Raw genomic sequence first — 24,093 nt, 5'->3', positions numbered from 1 at the left:
TCGTACATGTACACACACACACACACACACACACACACACACACACACACACTTTTTTTTCATGAAAACATCAGAACTCCTCTCAATCACATCAAATGGAAATATTATCAAAAGGTAATAATAAGATTTCCCAGAACACTAGAGTCACGCACTGCCGGGACAGGTTTCACTTGAAGGTCTGGCAGACCTTTAAAGGAGTAAATTTAGCTACACAAAGCAAGGCGGCTGTCTTTCATTTGCAATTCATTATCAGGGCATGCCTCAGAAACCCTCCCAGAATTCTGACAACTTGGACAGGTGGCAATTTGGGGGATTTAGGGTGGGACATGTCTCACATGTACCTGGTTCCTACTTTCCCTTTTGTTGCATGCAGTGTGATTCCTTGGGGATATATTCGTTTAACTCTTCGAAGTTGGAGGCATTTAAAAAAAAAAAAAGGACTTACAAGTAAAAAGACTTATAAGTAAAAAGCACTTAGTGTGTGTGTGTCTTTGTGTGGGTGTATTTGCGTGTCTATGTGAGTATCTACTTCTGCTTCCTAAAACTGGTGCTTTCTATCTCTAAAAAGTTGGAAATTTGGAGGTGATAAAATAATTTTCACATAGCAATATCTAGTTAGAAATTGGATAAAATAAAAATGTAGATATATATGATCATAGTTATCAGAATAATCAATACATATGGGACACAGATTTTAAAGTATGTGACTGAACAATCAGATCTCTTTGACCCCAAATAAAAGTTTGACCCCAAATAGAAGTCACAGAAGTTTGTTTAATCACATTGTTTTTTTTTTTTTGTTTTTTTTGTTTTGTTTTGTTTTTTTCCAGCACTCACTTCTTCCATGTGTGCTGTGGCTTCCTTTTCTACAAGTGGCTGTCTGATAAATGAAGCCTCTGTTGGTTCAAGCCCAGCACATAGCAATAGATCAAAATGACCTAGGTAGATGAAAAGCAGCATGCTTGAAGTGCAGCTAAGAGGATTTCCATGAAAGAGTAGTCACATCAATGATACTGGGTTACTTAATCAGCCTGTGAATCTAATTATTTCATTATCCGTTTGGCAGTGGTCCAGCGTTTTATAACCTTAACAAATTCATGGAGTGTGGCTCAGGCGGGGTTAGCTCTCCACAACACTAGGGTTTATTTTGTGATGCCTTCAGTTCATAGACCTCTGATTCCTGTTTCCCTCTAAGCCATGCAAAAGGAAAATCCATGTGGATGGCCCTCCTTTCCTTTTCTCACAGAGGGTCTTACTGTGTACCCTGTATTTCCTTGATCAGATACCCTGTGTGCTAGTGCCTAAGGCCTCAGCGATCATTCAAGATAGCTCATAGCTCCATTCAATACCTGAAGTAAGTTTGGAAGGCAACCTGTGTCTGAAAGGCTCTGCTACACAGACCCAGGTCTCTACAGCCAGGCAGTCAGGTTGCGATCCTGGTTCTACCACCTGTTCAGTATGGATGGAACCCTGAACCACTTGCCTGACCCACTTGCAATCTGAAAATTGCATTTACTTTAACTGTTGTGAGAGTAATTTAGTGAGTAAAACTATGTGAGGAGGGATTGTGGCGAGAGCTCAGTGGATACAGTGCTTGTTATGCAAGCATGGGCCTTCAAGGTCAGATCCCCAGAGCCCATACGAAAAGCTAGGCTGTCGTGGGGGCACCTGTGTTTTCAGCAATCAGGAAGAAGGCACATGGTATGCCTGAAGTGAGCCGGCTAGTAAGACAATCAGATCAGGGAGCTCTGGCTTCCCCTGAGAGACCCCACCTCAATACAAAAAGTGTAGAGCAACTGAAGAAGGCATCCAGTGTAAACTTTGGGCCTCTGTATGTACTTGCACAAATGGACATGTAAGACCTGGAGTCTCACTGCTCAGGAGCTCAGGATCGCGCCCTTCCCAGGAACACTCAGACCACAACTCGATGCAAAAGCAAGAGGTTTATTGCTATCGAGATAGGGTCGCCCCTCCAAAGACAGGAGACAACCCCAAACATGCAAAGCACAGGGTTTTTATACCTGAAAATCAGACCACTTTTGCTCTATACGTTGATTGGTCAGCAAGAATAGCATGAAGATAGTTTACAGCTGGTTGCTTATGGTTTTTCTCAGAACAGTTTACCCTGCCCTTCAAGAGCTATCTGCACCTGGCTTCAATTCAAATAATCACAGTTGTTTTTCTCATTCCCAGGTGGTCCCTCAGACACATACATAAACACACATTTGTGTACACTACTCAGACATCTACACCCAAATATATATATATATAGTGTGTGTGTGTGTGTGTGTGTGTGTGTGCGTGCGTGTGTGCGCACGCACATGTGTAAGGAAAATAGATTTAGCTCATGGTAGACACTATTAAGAGTTCAACTATTAGTTTCTTTTTTTTTTTCTTACCATTTGTGTTATTGGTAAAGATGGTAAACACTCTGATTTCAAGACAGCTCGAGATGTCCTAGGCCAGAGGCAGTGATGGTTTGAATAAGAATGCCCTTATAAGCTCAGAGATTTGAAAGCTTGGTCATCAGCAAGTAGCTCTTCTTGAGAGGGATGAGGTGGTGTGGCCTTGTTGGAGGAAGTGTGTCACTGAGGGTGGGCCTTGGGGTTTCGAATGCTCATGCCAGGCCCAGTATCTCTCTCAGACTGCTGCCTGTGGATATGGATGTGGAACTCTCAGCGGCTCTCCAGCTCCGAGTCTGCCTTCACACCGCAGAGCTTCCTGCCTTGATGACAATGGATTGAACCTCTGAAACAGAAAGCCAGCCCCAGTTAAAGGTTTTCCTTTATAGGAGTTGCCTTGGTAATGATGTCTCTTCACAGCAATAGAACATTGACCTAGACAGAGATCACTGTTCCCACCCGGCCCTTCCCACTCATTAGAGCAAGGTGGAATTTGTATGGCTTTGTACTTTTGACCTCTTTTTTAAAAATTTTTTCTCAAAAACTTTTATCCCCAGAGTAAAAAGTACCGATTTGGTCTTGTCAGTTTTCAGCCATGCAGAATTACCACCCTCGGGTGCTTATTTGCATGTCTCTGATGTCTGATAATGTTGAACATCGCATGAGTTCTGATCATTTAGACTTTGTTGAAGATCTTTACCATCTCTCTCCACCCTGATGAAGTATTGTTTTCCTCCGCCTTAATCGAGCAATAGGATTTGCATATGTATGTATTTGAAGGCACTTTTCCTTTGTTCCAGCCATCATCTTTCTGTCTTCTTTGCCAATGCCACACTCTTACAAGCCATGAGTTGTTAAATAAGGCTTTTTCTGTAGCACTTCCATTTAGATCTAGAGTCACTTTGTCCATTCCTACACAAGAATTAAAACCCAGTAAGAGTCTAACCGGGTCTTTAAATCATATTAGGAAAAATTGGCATCTTCTTCTTATTATTGAAGCTTCCAGTGTGAATGTATCTATCTTTCCCTCTGCCTCTCTTGTTTTCTGGTCTTCACTAATTTCCCCTATCACTATAATGTGGCCGACACTATAGGATTGGGTATACCTCTTGCTAGGTTTATTTCTAAGTATTTGTCATTTTATGATGTTAGGGTAAGTGGCACAATTAATTTCAATTAAAAAGTGCTCTTGTTGCCGACTTAGAGACAAGAAAGGCCTTTTTATCTAGCAGACTTGCTAAGGCCATTTGTTATTTCCAAAGGTTTTTAGAGTCTTTTGAGCTTTTTAATGTACTCAGTCATTTTGACATGATAGTATTCTTAGCTGATATTTAAAGTTAATTTTTTTCTAGCCTTATTGTCCTAGGTAACACATTCATTTCTGGTATTATAGATGTGGTATATTGATTCTTATCTTGATCCCAATCTCACTAGGAAATTATAAAATTTCAGTATTTCACCAATAAGCATATTTTTACTGTATATTTTAGAGCTCTTAAGACAGTACTAAGGAAAAATTTTTTTGTTCCATTGTGCTGAGTTTTCTTCTTTATAAAATTATAGATGAATTTTGACTATTGTGAAAAAATGCATCTTCCCCATTTGTTAAGGCGATGTTACAGATATTTTTTTTGTTTCCTATAATGAGGCAAATTTCATTGATTGACTATTTAAATGCTAAATCAATACTGTATTCTTGAAATAAAAATATCTTGTAAATATTAACCTTTTAAGTATATCATTGTGTTTGTACTTGTATACAATGATAAGTATAACGTTATATTTATGGTGTGTGTGGGGGGGATGTTAAATCTATAATCATGATAAGGTTTAAATTTTACTTTCCCAAAATGTACTTATTATATTTTACTATTTATGTTTTTCTGGCTTTATAACACAATCAGATTAAAATACTATGAGTTATTCAACAAATGTTTAGAAAAATTTGGTAGTAAGACCACCTGATTTTTCTGTGTAAAGCTCAAATTCAATTTTATTATTTTAAGAAATAGGTAACAATCAAATAGAAGAGGAAAACATGTTTTAAAAGCTATCCTGACACTTTCTAATATTTACACGTATGAGCCACGAGATGTCTCGAGGCCAGAGCTTGCTATCCTACGTCCCTCTATGTCTGTCCACCTTACGATTTAGGGCATGGTGTCTCACTGAGTCTACGGCTTGGCTTGGCGTTCCGACTTGACTGGCAGCAGCAAGCCTCAGGAATTCTTGTCTTCACCTTCCCAGTGCAGGAGTTCCAGACACATGGTGCTGTGGCCAGCTTTTCTGTGGGTGCTGCTGCTCCAGACTCACAGCCGCTTTCTGTGTCTCTTTGTGAAATGCGTACGGTCTGTATTGTTACATCTTTCCGCATTCTTATGGTTACTGATGTGTTTTTTCTCTCCCCGTTTTCTTGATTAGTCTTCTTAGAGATCTATTAATTTTTTTTTATTTTATATATTCTATTTTTATTTTCTGTTTTAAAGATTGATTCTTTTATTTATATTTAGACTTTTTCGTACATGCAAACAAGTATCTTGATCATACCCATCTCCCAACTTCTCTCTTCAGCTTTCCTCAGGTGCCCCACAGCAGGGCAGTGCCCTCTCCCCACTTTTGGTAACCCACTGTACCCAATTAGTTTTGCATGTTGGAATGCTGACTGGTCTTATCGCCATGATCTTGTGGCGGTAACCATAGCCTTGGTGAATTTGTGTGGGCAATGGCTATGTCATGTCCAGAACATAGCATTTCACAGCACTCCTCCCCATCCCCCAGCTCCTGTGATGCTCCCTGAGCCTTGGTAGGCAGTTGACACAGATATCCCATTCAGGGCTGAATGCTTAATAGTTGCTTGTTCTGGGCACTTTGGCCAGTTATGAGCCTCTGCTTAATTGCTGTCCACTGTTGAGAGAAGCTTCTCTAGCCGAGCCTGAGGGCAGCATTAGTTTACGTGTATAGATGTAAGTGCTCACAAGACAGTCTCACAGCAGGCAGTGGTGGCCTTTAACCCCAGCACTTGTCTGTTTAGCACATAAATGTCTTTTTTCTGGATGTTAAAAACATTTCTTTAAACTTCCTTCATGTGACTTTCTTTTCTTTCTCTGTGTTTTGCGTAGAAAGCATTAAGTTTCATTATGACATATTCAGAGAAACTTTGCTTTATTGATTCTGTTTCCTGCTTCTTCAGCCCTACCACTCTGCCTCATATTGGTACATCTTTAAAAAAAAATTATGATTTGACTTAGGTCACAGATTTAGCTTTTATTTCTTTATGTATCTGATACTTTTGATTCTGTTACAGTTTCATTCAATAGGCTTTCCTGTCTAAGGACTTTTTAGATGTCTATTTCTTAGTTCTTAAGTAATTGGAGGTTTCTTACCCCCTTCTCCTATCCTTCTTTTTCTTTGTTTTAATGTTTATCTTACTTGCTCCATAGCCAGAGAGCATATTCTTGAACCCACTGACCCTTTCTGGGACCCTGTATATGATCAGTTTAGAGAAATGGTTCACGAGTTCTTGAAAATAATATGAATTTTGTCATTATTGGGTGCATTAATGGCAACTGTCAATTTGGATAATTGTGTTGTCTTTATTTTCCCCATCTTTATTGATTTTGATGTTTGGGTGTTCTGTTAGCTCTTGTGATGATTATGAACCACATGATAAAACATTTATTTTTCCATTTAATTCTGATCTCTTACACACACACACACACACACACACACACACACACACACACACACTTTAAAGTTATTATATGGTCCTGACCTGATAGCTTTATTTCTTTATTAATACAGCGCCTGGAACTTAGCAGTGATTCGTACCTCAAAGCCTGTTTTATCTATTCAAGTGTACCTACACTAGCAACATTTTGGCAGTGTTTGCATGATGTATCTTTGTCTTTTGAGGGTTTTTTTTAATTTGTGGATGTCATGATGGGCATGTGGAGGTCAGAGAGCAACCTTCAGGAGCTGGGTTTTTTCCCATGGTCACTACAGCTGGGTTCCTGTCATCAGGCTTGGCAGCAAGCACCTTCACCTGCCAAGTATCTCACTGCCTCTGCATGCTGTAACTCTACCAACTTCCTCACGTTCAGATACTCAACGTTATTTGAGAGCAGTGTGTGTGTGTGTGTTTTTTTTTAATCCAGTCTGATAAGCCTTTTTAAGTTGAACAATATTACCATTACATCCAGTGTAGCTGTGTCTGTATTTTATCTTATTTTTATGCTCCTATGTCCCATTTGTTTTGTTTTCATTTTCATCTCTTCTCTTTTAGTTTAAAATTTTGTAGTTGATTATTCTTTCCCCTACTTGATTTACTTCTGTGTTACTTTATCCTTCAATGATAATTCTAGAAAATACAACATGCATTCTTATTACTGTCTAGGAAAATATCATTAGGACTTGTTTTTCACAAGGAACTGAAAACACTTTAAGTCTCTGGTTCTCTTTTGTCTTTTGTGTTATTCTTCACATAAATTTTACTGCGCACAATGTTTAGACTCAAAAAGACATTATCAATATTGTTGTGTAGCATTCATGTCCATTTATACATATTCACAGGATACTTCTATTACTGCTGTCTGTTAGTTCTAGCATTGCGTGTTTCTGTTTGGAATAATTTTTCTTTATTAGAAGAACTTCCTTCTAGAACGTGTTTTGTGCTTTCCTGCGGGCAAGGAACACTTTACTTTTCTAAAATATCATTATTTCATATCTATTTGAAGACACATATCTTCCTAGATGCAAAAATATAAGTGTATTAAAATTCCTATATAAGATACCATTTGATAGTCTTACAGGTGAATACAAAATTTGAGCTCCAAGCACTTTTTTATTTGCAAAATTTTATTGATCTTGGGGCTCTCTTCAGTTCTATGTAATTGCTCCCAATTTTGTCTTTTTTTCTAATTGAAACAATAGAGGGTTTGGAAGAAAAATACTTTAATTTAAGAGTCAGTTTTACTACTTCCTACTGTGTGGCCTTGACCAAGTCTCTTAGCATGTTAGAGCCAATTTCCTTGTCTATGAGGTAAAATAAAGAAATCTGATATTGGTTCCATCTCAGTGGGGAGGTTTGAGCTCCTCTTGTGATATACATGAAAGTGCTTTGTAATTAGCCAAAAAGTTTTAGTGTTATTAATGCTCATTGGAACAGAAACATTTTCAGTGTGCATGTTCAGAATTCTCTTACATGTGTGTACTTCCATAAGAAAGCACAGAATAAATTCTATGTCCATGTGCTTATATATATGTGTGTATATATGTATATATATTTGTGTATATATAGATATATTACTCTGCCCTCACTAAACACTGTGCTAAAAGTGACATGACATATAGCTTATAAGCATCCTGTCACAAACTCAGTCTTCATCTTTTAAGCAACCACTATGAAAGGGGAAACCTGGATGGAACATAAATCACAATGCCTATAGATAAAAATAGCCTATTTGTTTGTTTGTTTGTTAATCCTGAGCTCAGGGAAGACTTTGCCTTTCTTTTTCTATATGATGTGGAGCATTAAGAACACGTTCCCACTGCTCGGAGGGTACAGTTGGCCTGGTTAGCGCACATCAGTGTAGGATTGTTCTCTGATTGGATCTCCTGTTTCATGATCCCCAAGGAGAACTATACAATTTAGTAGGAGCTGCAAGTAGTTTCTCTCCCCTGTCTCCTAGCAAATGGATTCTATTCAGAAAGCTAATAAATAAGGGTGGCTTCCCTTTCAGCATGCACACACACTACACAGCAGAGGGCAGGTCAGGCTGATACATTAAATTTTCATTCTGCACACATAACTTTTAAAAAACTACCTTAGGAAAGCAACATGGAACCTCATTTTGTTTTTCTTTCATAAGTGCTAATTTTAAAATGCATTAAAAATTTAAAATACTACATTAATCAGATATTAGACACTTTGCCCTGTACAGATATTTTGCTGTTAGATTGTTTGTTTTTTTACTTTGGAAAAAGTAGTATTCAGATTTCTTTCTGTGCCTTTGATAGGTCTTGGATTTGTATGATGCATGCCTTCATGTATGTGAGTGTGCATGCATGTGGGGTGTGTGTGTGTGTGTGTGTGTGTGTGTGTGTGTGTCTGTGTCTGTCTGTCTCTCTTTTGGGCTAAGATATTTCTTGGTAAATATGTAGTCTGTAAACAAACTCAAGCAGACGTTGGTAGATTGAAGCTAATGCTTCAATATCTCCGAGGTTTTCATGCTGGGCAAGTTTTAAATGGGACATTTATTCTGTGTTTAAATGTCTTCACTTTTGTCTGCAGGTCACTGGCATGCATTTTATATGAGATGTGTTGCATGGATCATGCCTTTGCTGGCTCCAGTTTTTTGTCTGTGGCTTTAAATATTGTCGAAGGCAACACACCTTCACTCCCTGAGAGATATCCACGAGAGCTAAACACCATCATGGAACGGTATGGCAGCAAGTCTGAGGCAGAGACCATCTGAAGTTTTGTTTGGAATGAGTTCATGTCTTTGTTCATTTGAAAAGTCGCTTTCTCTTTGAATGTTACAGCATGTTGAACAAGAGTCCTTTACTGAGACCGTCCGCTGCAGAAGTTTTAAAAGTTCCTTACATCGAAGAGCAGCTTCAGGTACTGGAAACAAGAGTGGTGTCAGGGCTGACAGACAGTCTGTGACCATGGGGCTGAGAGGCAGTGCAGTGAAGAGTCAGTCAGAAAGGAGGAAAGCAGGCTTAAGGAAGCCAGGAGAAATAGCAGGCGAACCTCTTTGCAAAGGAGGCTACACAAACTGGTACCTTCATGCCACCAGACATGGGAAGTGAGGGCTTTCATTTTCTCCCTAAAACCATTACTATCCACCCAATGGCTCAGAGGTTGACAGATCTTACCTGGACCCTTTGAAATCCATCCTCATTGGGCCAAGAATGTACTGCTAAATAGTATGGAAATCTGGGATTTTCGTTGAGCTATTATTATTTTCTCCTTTGTGACATGACCTAGCATCTTTAATTTGTTAGGTGATTCTTTTGTCTTCCTTCACATCTGAGAGCCTGATTAGACAGAGGACCTACCTGCCTCTAGTATAAGAAGAAACTATCCTCTCTAAGGCTTTTCTCTTTTGTGGGCCTCTCAGGCTTTTGCTATTCTAAGCCTCAGGCCCGGTCTCTGTCATGAATAACCCGAGCAGGAACCTCCAGGACACCTGCCTTGTCATGGGTGCCTGCTTTTCACCAGTGGGCCAAGATCTAAATGCAGAGGAAGCAAAGATAGTGGTGAGGGATGCTCAGCCATCAGGCGCAGTGCTGACTCTGGAGGAATCGAAAAGAAAGGGGCAGGCATGGCTTTCTCTTCTTCTGAGGTGAGAGTAAGAATTCGGTAGTCAAGGAATGGTAGGAAAACTGAAAATAATGACAAGAACAAAGAAGAAAGGAGACTGGGTGCTGGAAAAAAGAAGAAAAAGGAGGAGGAGGAGCAGTTGGAGGAGAAGGGAGAGAAATGGGCTTTATTAGTCAGAGGACTAGATGCCATCTTAATACTGGAAGGAGGTAGCCATGAAAACAGTTTCAGAAGGAAGCTTGAAGAGGGTGTCAGATACCCCACAACTGGAGTTGCAGACGTGTGTGTGCCACCATGTGGGTGCTGAGAATCAAACCAGGGTCCTCTGGAAAGTCAGCCAGTGCTCTGAACTGCTGTGCCCTCTCTCTAACCCTGCAATATTTCAAAGTTAGTATCAGTGAACCCTGACGGCAAACTACAGAGACTTAAACACAAGGTCCAACAAGGCCAAGATGAGTGAGAAGCAAGTGGCATGTAGTTACTTGGGTTCAGGGTTGGAGCCCGTCTACAAACGTTCAGAATTATATTGTCCACAGATTTGGGAACTGATTTTACAAATGATAGTGTGTATTAAGTAAGTACCTCTTCTGTTGGCTAAGGCCTATCTATCACACCCTTGAATCCTGTACCTTAGCTAAGAGCCTCATTTGCCTAATGGCCATCTTGTCAGGGGTAGGGTGGCATTGTTTATCAGATAAAGGGTGAGGGGTGGGTTTTCCTAGAGCTGAGGGAAGGTCTGTTGGTGGTGGGTAACAGGGAATGAACGAGGAGGGAGAAAACAGAGCAAGGTAACCTTAGAGAAGCAGGCCAGGCCGGAGCTGCCTCTGTGGGCTCTCCTCACACAACCTGCCACATAATCTTACTTAACCCTTTGAAGAGAGAAAGACAGCCACTGTGAGTTTCATCTTAACGAGCCTGGCCGTGGCAAATTAGAAAAGCTATGTGGTGTCTCTGTACCCTTCCACTGCTGAAAAAGGATCTTTAAGGCCAGGGTGCTTTCCCTTTATTTTAGCACCTGACGTGTAAATATTCAGAAATGACACCGGAAGCCAAGAACTCAGTTCTCCAGAAGGAGGCGGCTCACGTAATTAACGCTGTGTAAGTGATTGCTTTGTTCTTAAAAGCCCATCCTGTGTAAATGCTAAGTGAATCAGTCTTTAAAAGTCTATTAGTGCCGAGCTGACTGCGCAGAGTATCCTAGACTTCACTCGAGTCTCGCCAAGAAATTAAGACGCTCCAGCAAGGTGGCATGCCAAAGCCATTTGCTCCAGGTGGTCACAGGCTGAAGTGCTGAACTTCTAAACCCCTAGCAGCTCACAGATCTGCAGGGCGGCACCACAGTCGCCTTGTTAGTGTGTAGAGAAGTGAATAGCTCAGACACTTAGGAATGTTTATGCTAATAACCCTGCCCTCAGAAACCTAAATGGCTTCCTATGGTGCTTGTTTACTCGGAGAGTATGTCTACTTGGAGGAGTGTTGTTGTTTCCTGAGGCATCTGAAAAAAAAAAAAAAAAAAAAGGCGAATTTACTTTCTTTCCATATTATACATCTTCTCACAAAACGCAAGATAAAGTCTATTTCCCAAAGAACCAGAATGATTTCTGAACCCGACTTCTCTTTTTTTCTCATTCAAAAAGATCTTTTTGCTTTAACTTGTAGAAGCCCAGAATGGTGGGTAGCTGCAGATCAGGGGTGCCTACGTGTGCTGTGCCTGCAGTGAAGTGCAGACACCAGGACCCACGGACAATAGCTGTCTCTCCCCGGTGGTGTGCAAGGCAGTGGTATGAGAACAGGTCCCCTCAGGCTGACTCTCTAGGCCAAAATGACAGGTACGCTCCTCTGACACACACACAGACACACACGTGCAGACGCTGTCCCCTCACACACAGACACACACGCGCAGACGCTGTCCCCTCACACACCCCAGTGGTTTCTCCTGTGTCCTATTTGATTTCCCAGCCTCACACTCAACCCAAGCCAATGGCCATCTGAAAGGCATCCCCAGCGGTAAATCTACAACCTGTCTCTAATACGCTTATTTTCTCATGCTGCTATCCATTCTTTTGAGTAAGTTTAAGTTTCATTTTGTTGTTGTTTATTAACTAGGGATGTGGGAGTAGAGCTCATCTTGTTTTTGAAATAGTAGGTTAATTTTGGCTATCATGTTGCGCCGTCGTTGTGGAACACTTTGCCTGACACCATTTACAGTCGATGGCATGCCGGAATTCAGTTGCTGGAGGTTGTTTCACACTGTAAAATACTGATTTCAAGATCTGTGGCTGTTTCAGGAAAATCCATTAGGTCTCATCAAACAAGGGGGTGCATACTCCTGATACATTGTCCCTTTCTGGGACACTGTGGCCCGCATGATGTTCTAGAAGCATGCAAGTAGCTGAGAACAGTTTCTCACAGTTTCTTTTCTTTTTTTAAAATTTTTTTTATTATTATTAATTACACTTTATTCATTTTGTATCCCCCCATAAGCCCCTCCCTCCTCCCCTCCTGATCCCACCCTTCCTCCCCTTTCTGCATGCATGCCCCTCCCCAAGTCCACTGATAGGGGAGGTCTTCCTCTCCTTTCTGATTTTAGACTATCAGCTCTCATCAGAAGTGGCTGCATTGTCATCTTAAGGAAGAAGTTGAGAGCAAAGACTCCTCTGAGATTACTTGTCCCTAACCAAGAATCAGACCTCTATGACGTAGGTGAGGTGTATGAGGGACGAGGTCACTGGGAATGTGGCCATAGGCCTTACACTCCTTGTTTAGTGTGAGAGATTTTTTTTTAACCCAACAAAAAGGAGGTTCTTCCATATTTACTGATGATTTATTGAAGGATAACTGTAGGATGTGGGTGGTATTGTTCTCTTGTACACTCACACTGAGATTTTATAGCCTCCAAAGGACATGCAAAGTGAACCTGGGAGCTAGGCTTTGAGGCCAGCATGTTAACCTTCACACTTAACCACTGAACCACACTACCATAAAATACCTATTGGAGTAAGCCCAGAATATAAGCCATTCAAGATAATACAGTTGTATGGGGGCTGGAGAGATGGCTCAGCGATTGGTGGGTAAGAGCACTGTCTGCTCTTCTTAAGGACCTGGGTTCAATTCCCAGCACCCACAGCTCACAGCTGTCTATAACCCCAATTCCAAGGGATCTGACACTAATGCACATAAATTAAGTAAATTATTTTTTTAAAAAGGATAATAGAGTTGTTATAATGCTGCATATTGGACAAGATGCATACACTCTCTCATGTGACACTCACTGGAGCCCACTCTGTACGGAGGAGGAAGCCAGGGTTCACTTCACAGCTCCCTTTACTACGGAGAGAGTGAGTGGTAGAAGTGGAATTCACTGCCTTTGCAAAGACCATGACCTAATACCCACAGATGAGTCATTCGGGCGGCCTGTTTACCCTCTGACGGCCAAGATCCTAATTTGTCTTACATTTTAAAAACCAGCCGTAGGCAATGAAATGAGCAGAAATTTGGAAAGTACACAATTTGCTTTTAAGCAGAGATCCAATTTGAAAAATAATGCTGATTAACTCCAGTCCTTGTTGGCCCATTACCCACTCGGAGTTTATTAGATTTTCCTGGCCTGCCTGGAGACGCCGCTGCTCTCTCCATAGAGCAATGATACTTGTGTAACATATTTGTTTAATCTTTTTTTCTGAGCGTGTTCGGTATGAGTTGCATGTTGGAGAATGTTTATTACTTCCAGGCAGGAAAAGGTTCACCTGCAGACTCTGCAAGCCCTGTCCGAAGTACAGAAAATGACACCGAGAGAAAGGATGCGGCTGAGGAAGCTGCAGGCAGCTGATGAGAAAGCCAAGAAGCTGAAGTAAGCTGTCTCACCTTTGGGTGCCTCATGTGCTGTGCCCTAACAGTGCCATTGAAGAACTCAAGGAAGGCAAAAGCCAAAATGAGAGTCCAAAGCACATACGATCACTTACTTCTTAATTCACCCATTCCCCCCAAAATGATTACTGAGCTGTAGATTGGATGTCAGGTCCTATTTATATCAGATTTTCCATCCTGTGTGAAGGCATAGACTGAAAGGTGGGAGGTTGCTAGTGAGGAAAATGTGGTCAGCCTCTAAATGAAACCCCATTGCTGTTAACCTTGGACCAGTCCCACTAGGAGGCTGAACAGACAACCTCAATTTTCTGCTCTGTATTGGTTGCTTTTCCCACTGCTGTGATAAAGTACCCTGACATCAGCAACCTAAGGGATAAAGGGTCTACTTTGGCTCACTGTTTGGGCATACAGTCCATCACAGCAGAGGATTGATAGGCAGTGGGATGTTGAGAAAGGTTAAAGAGCATCTTTGGGTTTGGAGGTAGCTCATCTGTTTGCTGATCTCTGTGGTGTAACTGCTCCTATCATGGCCAGTTTCAGGCTACCAGGTGATATTATGGATTGCTCAGTTGGGAAGATATACGCAGTCTGTTCTTGGGAGTCAAAGCATGTTGGTTCCTATAAACCACTGATTGGGGATCTAACCGGGAAATGTATGCACTTGAATTACTTGAGCCATTACTTCAACTCATAGCTCCAAACCTTTGTCTACCCATAAGTTATGTTAATATCTTCAAGGTGGCATAATCCCTGTCACTGGCTGAATGTAAATGGGGAGTTAAATCTAAAAGAAATACATTAAAAAGGCAAATATAATATTTCACATGCATATTAAAAATATTATTCAAATTAAAGCTATTTATAGGCAAAAGAATAGCATGACTATTCCACATGATATACTAATATTGTTCTCATTTGGTCTTGATTTTTATAAATTAACTGGATTAGAATTTTGATCATTGTTTCTAGAACTCAAGAAGGGTCATGTATTTTAGCTAATACCATTGAGACACGCCAACACTGTGCATAATCTCCTTAATATGTAGTGTAAGAAATGAAGCCTGCAGAAGCAAAGAATAGAATGGTGGCTGCTGGGAAGGGGCAAGCATGTTAGACAGAAGGAATTGTAAGTCCTGGAAGTCTGTTTGTCATACATCATGGCGACTAACAACATGGTACTGAATAGTTGAAAGCTGATTAGACAGTAGACCTATTACTACTCCCCGTCCACCACAATGCCCACACATTCCTTCACATCTAGTCCCATGGTCCTTGTGTGTGGACTTGCTCATCATGAAGCAGAGTGAACCTCAGACGTGGGGGTGGCAGCAGCCCCGCAGGCAGGATGCTCCGGGGTGAACATTGCCATCTCCTGACACCTCAGGTGTTCTCGGTGTTGATCAAGGAGCCATAGCTTCCTTGTGTGTGCTTAGAAGAGGATCACTGGGAATTTTAAAAGGAGATGTCACCGCTTGTGGAGCCGGACCATGAGGGACAGACCTCATGGTCTGTCTGTCAAAACAGGGATCGTGTTTATTTGTGTATTGTCAATCTGGTGTAAGCAAATTGTACTGATCTTTACACAATCTATTAAATTTACAGAAGGATTGTGGAAGAAAAATACAAAGAAAACAACAAACGGATACAGGAATTGAGATTCAAGAACATTGAGCCTTTGAGTGCCGATGTGCTCCATGTAAGCACCCTTCATTTCATGTGTATGTGGGGGGTTTTCTTGCTTAGGGTCCTTCAGATTCATCAGACTAAATGTGTAGGAAAAGGGGTAGAGAATCCAGCCCCCGGGCCCAACTCCAGGGAGGGATCTCAAAAGTGACCCAACAGTTGGCAGTAGCCCTAATTCAAAGCCGATTGCATCTAGAAGTGGGCCAGTTGATTCTGCTGTCACATATCACGTGGCTGCTGTTTACAAGATAACTGAATTGTCACCGAATGCAGAGGTGATGCCCAACATGACGAATTGATAGAGCAAGTGTATGCACATTTGATTTTCACTTCCATCCTTTGTGTTTTGCCTCTCCGGTCCCGTCAATCCCTTTTTGTCCTATTTTCGTTGACCATTTTTTGTGTCTTATCCATATCATCACACACTGTGACAGTAACTTTGTTCAAACTGAAGAACCACCATATACCTGATAATGAATGAGTTACAGGACCCTTCCTGTCCCTGTTCCTATCTTCTGTATTTGACATTGCTGAGTGCCAGATTCTGTGTTCACTCATGGTTGAGAATATCTCTCTGGGCCGTGGCAGTAGGACCTGACAGTAAGGTAGTCTGTGTGAGGTGTTGTTTGCGCGGGTTGACATCAACACCAACTTTATAGCTTTTCTGATAAAAGAACCTGGGGGTAAAACAAGCTTTAAGATGTTCACCCAGAGATCTCCGCATCTGAGATGCTTCCCTTTGACAGAAAGGTCGGTTCGACCTTGAGACTATCAAAGAATGTCCTGAACCTCAGTGCTGTAAATCCTATAGCTTAGCTTAGTTATTACAGGTTTCCAAAGCCTGGACAGTGCAGAAGCCTGAGCAAATCTTTCTTTTAGCTTGTCTAGGAACACTTGATTTCTGTCCCCCTCTGAACAAGACAGTGCTCATTTATTTTCCTCAATCATTTACAGGATCTGATAATCCAAAGTTGGAGCCCACAGTAGATGTAGTCTTCTCTATGACCTTACAGGTTTTCCTCTGCTATTGAGCTGGTCAGCAGATACTATGAAAGTGCTGGTGATAGGTGCGCAATCCCATCCTGTGTCCTACCTTTCTGGTGCCCCCATTTTTAGGGAAGCCCTTTATGGCATCTGCCTCAGGGACTTGGGAAATTATGAGGTCTTTCCTGCTTATGAATATGGCAACTAGAGAAAGTGCTGGCTGAAAGGATATGGGGTCAGCAATATAGGATCAGGTCTCAACCAAGAGAATGATCTTGATGCCACCACCACAATGAAGAACCCATGCCTCAGGGGAACCGAAGGCCTTGCTCCGGCACACTGGGCTCCTAAGCACTTTGAGGCTGGCCCGTGGGTTTGCCCCTGGCTCTGTCTGCTTTGTCCATATAAGATTGAAAACCAACCATTCCCATATACCTAAAAAGGAAACTGACATTTCTAAACAAGGGATTGCAAGGTCTCTGTGCTTCTTAAGTGTGCAAACTACTTGCTTAATCACTAAAATAGACTCGAGTTCTTATCTCATCCTTTGACATCTGAGAGATTTCTTTGCTTAGACTCAAGCTTGGGAACTAGAGATGGCGTGTGTGTGTGTGTGTGTGTGTGTGTGTGTGTGTGTGTGTGTGTGTATGTGTTATAAAACCTAAGCCACCAACCTTCCTTCCTCTTTTCCTTCCTCCTTCCTGCCTTTTCCTTCCTTCCTTCTTTCCTTCCTTCCTTCCTTCCTTCCTTCCTTCCTTCCTTCCTTCCTTCCTTCCTTCCTTCCTTTTTTCCTTCCTGACAGGGTCTTGTTATGTGGCCCAGACTGGCGTTAAACTTAGGAGCCTCTTGCCTTAGCTTCTCAAGTGCTGATATTGTGGGGATGTAAGGCCACCCCAAGGTCTGGCTTTATGTTGAAGTTATCATATGGCAGGAAAAAAAAGTAAGATCTCATGTATTAGTGACCGATAATCTACTTCACCTGTTTACTTCTCTTTTTTGACCCTTTAAGATATTCATTTTCGTGTCTGATGTAATTATTACCAGTAGTATAAATATGCTGTATGACATATGATGACGCTGAACAACTATGAAAGCCAAAGTCTTTTTGTAACCTCTGCAGACTTGGGTATTAAGATTCTAAGGATAACCCCAAGACTACATAGCAGGCAGAACCTCAGAAGATTTTGTTACCCATATGTTCTAACAGAGAACATGGAGCCAGGGAAGCATCTTTATTTTGGCCCAGCTCAGATCAAGAAAGCTTGCACAAAGAACCTGTAATTCCCAACAGGCAAACCTTGGGACTTCCTGTATTAGTCGCTTGTCTTGATGCTGGGACAGAATGCCTGACAAGAGCAACCCTGGGAAGGCTTTTGCTTTGGGGAGAGTTTTGGAGTACTCATAATTTGAAAGTGTGGCCCACAATGGCAGGGCAGTTATGTTGGCAAGAACGTTGGCTCTGCCCTCAGGAAGCCGAAGGATGAATATCATTGCCTGCTGGTTTTCTCCTTTCACCCAGCCCAGGACCCCAGCCTGTGGCTGATGCAGCCTACATTCAGAAAAAGTCTTCCTCCTTCAAGCCGGCCTTTCTGCAGACACTCTCACAGACACACCCAGAACTGTGTTTCCATGGTAATTCTAAATCTTGTCAAATTGACGAGATTGCCCTTTCTTTCAGCAAGTACCTTGTGTGTGTGTGGGGGGGGCATATGTGTATGTGCGTGTGGTGTGTGTACATATGTATGTGTTTGTAGTGTGTGTGTGTGTGGGGGGGGTGTATGTCCTGGATAAAGATTTTGGTTCGTGCTTTGATTTTTCTGAGATTTGTTCCACTGTTTCTGGTCTTGAGGTTTTCAGAAGTATGTTTCCTAAGTTTGGACATAGACAGGAGCATTGTTAGCATGTCAGCGTGAGAACAGTAAATGATCCTCCCCCCTACCCCCCTGTTTCAGAGGTCACTTTGTCTTCAGGAAAATGTTCTGAGCTCTCAGGTCCACAACCAGGCAGCTGTCTCTACATTCTGTCACTTGTAGGACATTTCTCAGACTTCAGAACACACCAGACTGTCCTGTTTGTGTTGGTGTTGATTGTGCTGGTCCAGGGCCTGGGCTGTCAGATTTCTGATGAGCTCCCGTTGCTCCTGACGCTGCTGACCAATTATTACCCCCCTATTAACCAGCGGCAGAAAGTGAAGCTTCTGAATGTGACCATTTCCCTCGAGATGAAGGAACTGAAAAAGACACCAATGAACAGATCTCTTATCTCTTTAGAGGAAAAAGAAAATCATTTAATGGGAATGGAAGAAAAGGAGGTGCAACCTCAGGGAAGCCTTTCTTGTTCACCCCAGGAGGAGGAGGGAGAAAGGCAAGCAGGCAGGGAAGAGACAGGTTTAATCAGACTCACAGGCACAAGAGGGAGATGGGTTTAATGATATTCCCAGAACAAAGAAAGAAGCTAAACACTTTGCAGAGCCCTGAAGGGTTTTCGTCATCTCAGAGAAAGGCATTGTTGAGCTGAAAAAGATGAAATAAAATATGACAGAAACTGAATTAATCAGATGCAAGCAGCTGCAGGAAAATGTGATAAAGGAAGAAGGCACCTGTCTTTGAATGCACTTCCTTGCCCCTTCTTCTCTACATTCTGATGGCTTCATTTCTTCCTACCCTCACTGAGGCTCTGCTCTTAATGCCTTCTTTCTCTCTTGCCAGGCTGGAACAAATTCCTATGTATTTCATTGTGGGGAGTGTGTTTGGTGTGTGTGTGTGTGTGTGTGTGTGTGTGTGTGTGTAGGTGTTCAAGTGTGTGCCTGCATTTGAAAAGCAGAGGTGAGCACTGGAATCCTTCTCTTTTCCTCTTGACCTTATTTAATGAACGAAAGCTCGTTGATTATGCTATGCTGGCTGGCCAGCAAGCCCTTCCCACAAGACAGCAAGACAAGATCTTCTGGTCTCTACCTCTCCAGCTGTGAGATCAACATCTGCCTCTCAAAAGCATAGATGCTGGGAGTCTGCGTGCAAGTCTTCATGCTTACACTCAGCACTTCACCAGCTGAACCGTTTTGAGAGAGAATGGACCCAGTATCCCATATGTTATGAAAATTCTCTGAGGCCCTTAGGAGAATGGCTTGGTTTGTTTTCAGACTTCAAGTGACAATGTCTTTATTTTGGCAGGCATTTTCTGCATGGCTGAATGGGGGCTTTGAAATCTTGAAGCCCAGTTGAGTGTGGACTCTTGTTTCATTCCCTTTCTTAGGAGGATGGTGGCTTAGAAAACCCACAATACACAAGGCAAGCCCTGGCTGTCCCTTTTCCCATGGCGTGTACAGCCATACTGGTGCTAATTCTGGACTTCTGTGAAAAAGTACCTAGCAGACCAGGAGTCCACATGTGTGCTGGGGATGGGGTGGGGGTGGGGATGGATCAAGGAGCAGATCAGTGCTCTTCTTTCTGAGAGACAGCTATAGAAAGTCTATCCTCTTCAACGAGAACCTCAAAAGTCACAGTCAATTGAGAGCCCAAGTGCTTATTTTCAAACCCCTTTAGAAGGGCATGCAGTGATAATAGCCCACAATCTCCTTGTCCTTTGGGTTCTCCGTGTACTTCAGTGACAATTTGCACCTGGGATCCAGCTGTATCTCCTTAAACAGTGGTCAGACGGTAGGGAAAGCAGACCTCTTAACAATACTTCATGAGCTTACTCACACATTGCTGTGGTGGGGCGTGGCTTCACTTGACTTACTCATTTAATATTCCTTTGAACTTTCCTTTTAATTTATTTCTTAATAAAAGGCTCTCTTGGTTTAGTCCCCCCACACACACCATGAGAGCTACTTATTAGAGAAAATATGGCAATTCAGTATTAGATTTGGCTTGCAAACACACATGCGACCACAACAATAATAGGCAAATAGCTTATTGAAATTCCTATTAATATGTTTGGTAACTTTACCTTTTATTTAACTTAGTTTTGGTTTTGTTTTGTTGAGGCAGAATCTCATGTTGCAAGCTCACCTCAAACATACCATTTAGTCAAGACTTAGTCCAAGCTTAATGATCCTGCTTCCATTTCTGTGTTGGATTGAATGAGAATGCTCCCATAGGCTCACATATTCGAATGCTTAGTCAAATGTATGAGTTTGGAAAAGATTAGAAGGATTAGGAGGTGTGGCCTTGTTAGAATAGGAACTGTGTCACTTGGTGTGGCCCATGCCAGCCCAATCTCTGTCTCTGTGTCTGTCTCTTTCATTCTGTCTCTCTTTTTCTCTGCCTGCTCCTGCCTATCAGGATGTAAAGCTCTCAGATAAGGCTCCATCACCATGCCTCTTTGCTTCCTGTCATGATGATAATGGACTAACCATCTGAAACTATAAGCAAGCCCCTAATTAAATGTGTTTAAAAATAAGACATGGTCATTGTGTCTCTTTACAGTTCTAGAACAGTAACTAAGGCAGCTTCCCTAGCTGTAATTATAGGCAGTTTATGCAGTGCTGGGGATTGGGTGCAAGACTTCTTTTATGCCAGGGAAACACTCTACCAACTAATACCACATTTCCAACCTTACTTTTCATGTCTTGAGAAGGGCTGGAACAGGGATGAGTTGGGTGGAATACTGGGTACACATTGGAGAGAGATGCTTGCTTCTGACTGCTGATGGAACCTATACTTGACTGAGCCTTTGACTTGGCTCTCTGGGTGTCTCACTTGGACCACTTTGCTATGGCCTACAAACTGATTCTTACAGAGGCTGAATGCTTTGCCCAGGGTCACTGTCTGGTTCAAGACCATTTCCCTTATCCTAAGTTACCAACTCGAAGTTTTAATATGCTATCAGGCTTAAGGGAGAAGAATGCTGCTTCATTTGTGGTAGGGACATTTCCTTCGGTCAGTTTCTCATGAGCTGTTAATTCCCTTCTACAAGGAATTAGATGAGCGGACTTCAGAGAACCTTTCTGAGCCCCAGTCCCTTCCTTCTCTGCACCTTGATGAACCTGAGCCAAGTTTAGAGGACACCATCATTGACCTTGGACATTATGGTATGTGTTTGTGTCACCCCTCAGCAGATCTCTGGGAGAACCCTTCCATGTATGTGACTTCCTGCCATCACTGCTCAGGGCTGGGCTGTGATCCGAAGGGCCTTTTGTCTTCTCTGTCTTCATTGCAATAGTGAAGATACATTAGAAACTCGAATCTGTTGCCAGAATTCTACTGAGTGGGTTAAACAATATTGTCATTAACCTGAGTAAGAATTCTTCAAAGCTCTACTCCGGCGCTGCATGTCATCTATAGAGGAAGCCCTTGGCTACCAGATCTTTCTGGGTCTTTGCTACCTTATCCATGAAACAAGAATGATGATTCCTTCTTTTGTGGTTGTTATCAACAGAAAACAAGATGGGGCATGGAAGTTCTCTTAGCTTAGTGCCTAGTATACTAAGAGCCAAAGGAAGAAAACAGTTACAACACTTTGTTGAGGGGTGCTTTTGAATGCATGAGTCTTCTTGGTCTTGTTCACTACTGTGCCTAGTGCCTAGAATAACACACCAGGATATTATCAGTACTCACTAATTATTTCTTGAATAAATGAATTTATAAATTAATGAGATGAAGTGAATGAATGAGGTATTAGTAGACCCTTAAGAAGCAAATGTGAAGGCAAGACTGAAATGCATGAATTTTTTTTCAAATACTTGCTTGAAAGGAAAAGGCTAGGAGAGGATGAGAGAGCTGGTAGACCATAGTTCAAATCTTACTGTGAAGAACGGAGGCTTAGCAGAGGTGTATTGCTCTGTAAGTCAGCTGTTGGGTGCCTGCCTTCTTATCACTGCCGTGTTTTAGGAGCATTTGCCAGTAGGAGTGAGAATAGCCTCTGAGAGAATGCAAGGTGGTTTCAAGAAGAGCAGCCGAGGCACTCTGTCACTTGACTCCCTGCAGCTCAGTGGGCAAGGCTTCACCTGAATGGCACACAGTAGCAAGGTGGTGCTGGTGAAGTCTGTGTCACGATGCTGTAAACTCACGGCAGTGGGCTGACTGGAGGTGCTGCGTGTCAGCTCTTCTCACCAACTGAGCATTAAAGAAGTGAAACTTGGATTGTGCCTTTATCTCAGCCCAAATTTGTGCTTCAGGTCTTCCTGAACTAGTAGAGAAGGGGTCACCTCCCTCAGCTAAATGGAGCTCCTGAAGCTCTTTAAGCTGCCTGCTGCCAAGTTCAAAGTGATGCCATGGAATCCATCTTATAGTAGACATGACAAGGATATATGTTTATCAGATGGATTTGTATTTTTTGTGATGGTTTTGTACTGTATTATTTGTCTTTCATTTGAGGAAAGTAGGGGGTTCAGCTGTTCCAAGTGAGAAAGTTAGGTCCTGTGTAGCAACTGATGTAGGTGATGCTGATTAGGGTAGAGCCATTTCTATGAATAGGAGCCCAGGATAAGATAATAAACCATTGTTTGAGATAGAGAAGTGGGACTCTGTTCTCCTGGCTTCAAAGAGGAAGATACCTTTCAGTGTGTTTCTGAGAAGAGAGACCAAAGACATGAAGGCATTTGCTCAGGGATCACGTAACTTCTTTCTGGAGCAGTATCTCTCCAGTCTCTCCCAAGCTGCACTAGACTGGTAAGAACAGTTAAGTGTGGTGAATGAGTCTGAGGCAGAGCCTCCGCTGTGGGTCTCTATGCTAAGCTGCAGGAGACAGACTACTCCTCAGCTAGCTCCGATGGCAGGGCTTCTGCTACAGGAGAGGAGAGCTCATGCCCTCCTCCCCTCTCATCTTTCCTTGTTTCACCATGGTGGACAATATACTGATTTATCAGTCCAACAGCAGACAGTCAGCCTTTCTCCCATGAACCTCCATCATAAGCCATACAATTCAAAGTAGAATAAACACACAGTAGCTTGAATGGATCAGATGTCTTGTAAGATACTTTGAACATTTCTCTTTTTTTTTCTATAAATTCATATTCTTCTAGTTATTTCTTTCAAATATTCAACTAAAAATGAAACATAGAAATATGTAATGTTTGCTGTTGACAGTCCATTACAGTAGTAAGCAACTGAGATTATTGGCGAGCATTTTAGGCAATTGTGAAATTTTGAAATGGGGTACTTGAATTTGTTGATGAACCCTGAAGTGATTAATTAGTTTTCTCAGTGTTCTTTGACTTTTTCTTTTCTTTTCTTTTTTAACTCAGTGGCATGCTTTTAGCACCTAGGAGAAACATTACTTATTTCTATCTAGCATGTACCTATAAACTTATGCAGCCATTTTTTTAATGCTCCTACCTCAATCATTTAATCAGTTTTTGATAATGAGCTGGAAAATTCCCCTGGGAAATGTGGCATTAGCTGTAGAGAAGGAAGGCAGGGTAAGCCATTCGTTGCATCTGATATGCATTGATCTGCATAGAGCTGATTTAATCTAGCTAGTCATGGGTTACCGTTATAATTAAATGAGAAACACAGCTGGAATGTTAAGGAATTTATCCCTGTTTAATTCCTTATTTGTGGTACTGATGACTTCTTGAGCATTAAGTTATCAAATGATTATTTTATACTTCTTGAGATTAAAATTACATCATTTCTTACTTTTCTTTCTTCCCTCCAAATCCTCATATATGCACTTCACTCCATTCTCTTTCAAATTCTCCTTTAATTGCTGCTACTGTTGTTGTTGTTGTTGTGTGTGGGTGTGTGTGTGTGGGAGTGTGTGCTCATGCATGTGTTCATAAATAAACAAATGTAACCTGCTCGGTCTGAATAATGTTACTTGTATGTTTTCCTTTTCCGGGCTGACCATTTGATATTGGCTAACCGGTTGGTATGCTCTACCCTGGAAAAG

General features: G+C 41.9%; 1 protein-coding gene across 1 annotated transcript in view; it reads left to right on the top strand.

The window, feature by feature from the left end:
• Window positions 1-24,093, top strand: part of Nek11 (NIMA related kinase 11) — a 134,476-nt gene that overhangs the window by 64,678 nt on the left and 45,705 nt on the right. Inside the window, exons 6-11 of the mRNA XM_055629779.1 lie at window positions 8,692-8,841; window positions 8,943-9,021; window positions 10,739-10,824; window positions 13,457-13,576; window positions 15,196-15,289; window positions 21,178-21,292. Coding sequence (XP_055485754.1) covers window positions 8,692-8,841; window positions 8,943-9,021; window positions 10,739-10,824; window positions 13,457-13,576; window positions 15,196-15,289; window positions 21,178-21,292 — 644 coding nt within the window. The remainder of the gene's footprint in view (window positions 1-8,691; window positions 8,842-8,942; window positions 9,022-10,738; window positions 10,825-13,456; window positions 13,577-15,195; window positions 15,290-21,177; window positions 21,293-24,093) is intronic.

Source organism: Psammomys obesus, unplaced genomic scaffold, assembly GCF_907164565.1.
Source record: "Psammomys obesus unplaced genomic scaffold, mPsaObe1.curated_primary_1811, whole genome shotgun sequence".
Classification (NCBI taxonomy): domain Eukaryota; kingdom Metazoa; phylum Chordata; class Mammalia; order Rodentia; family Muridae; genus Psammomys; species Psammomys obesus.
The sequence above is the reverse complement of the archived record's forward strand: the minus strand, read 5'-3'. Positions and strand labels throughout refer to the sequence as shown.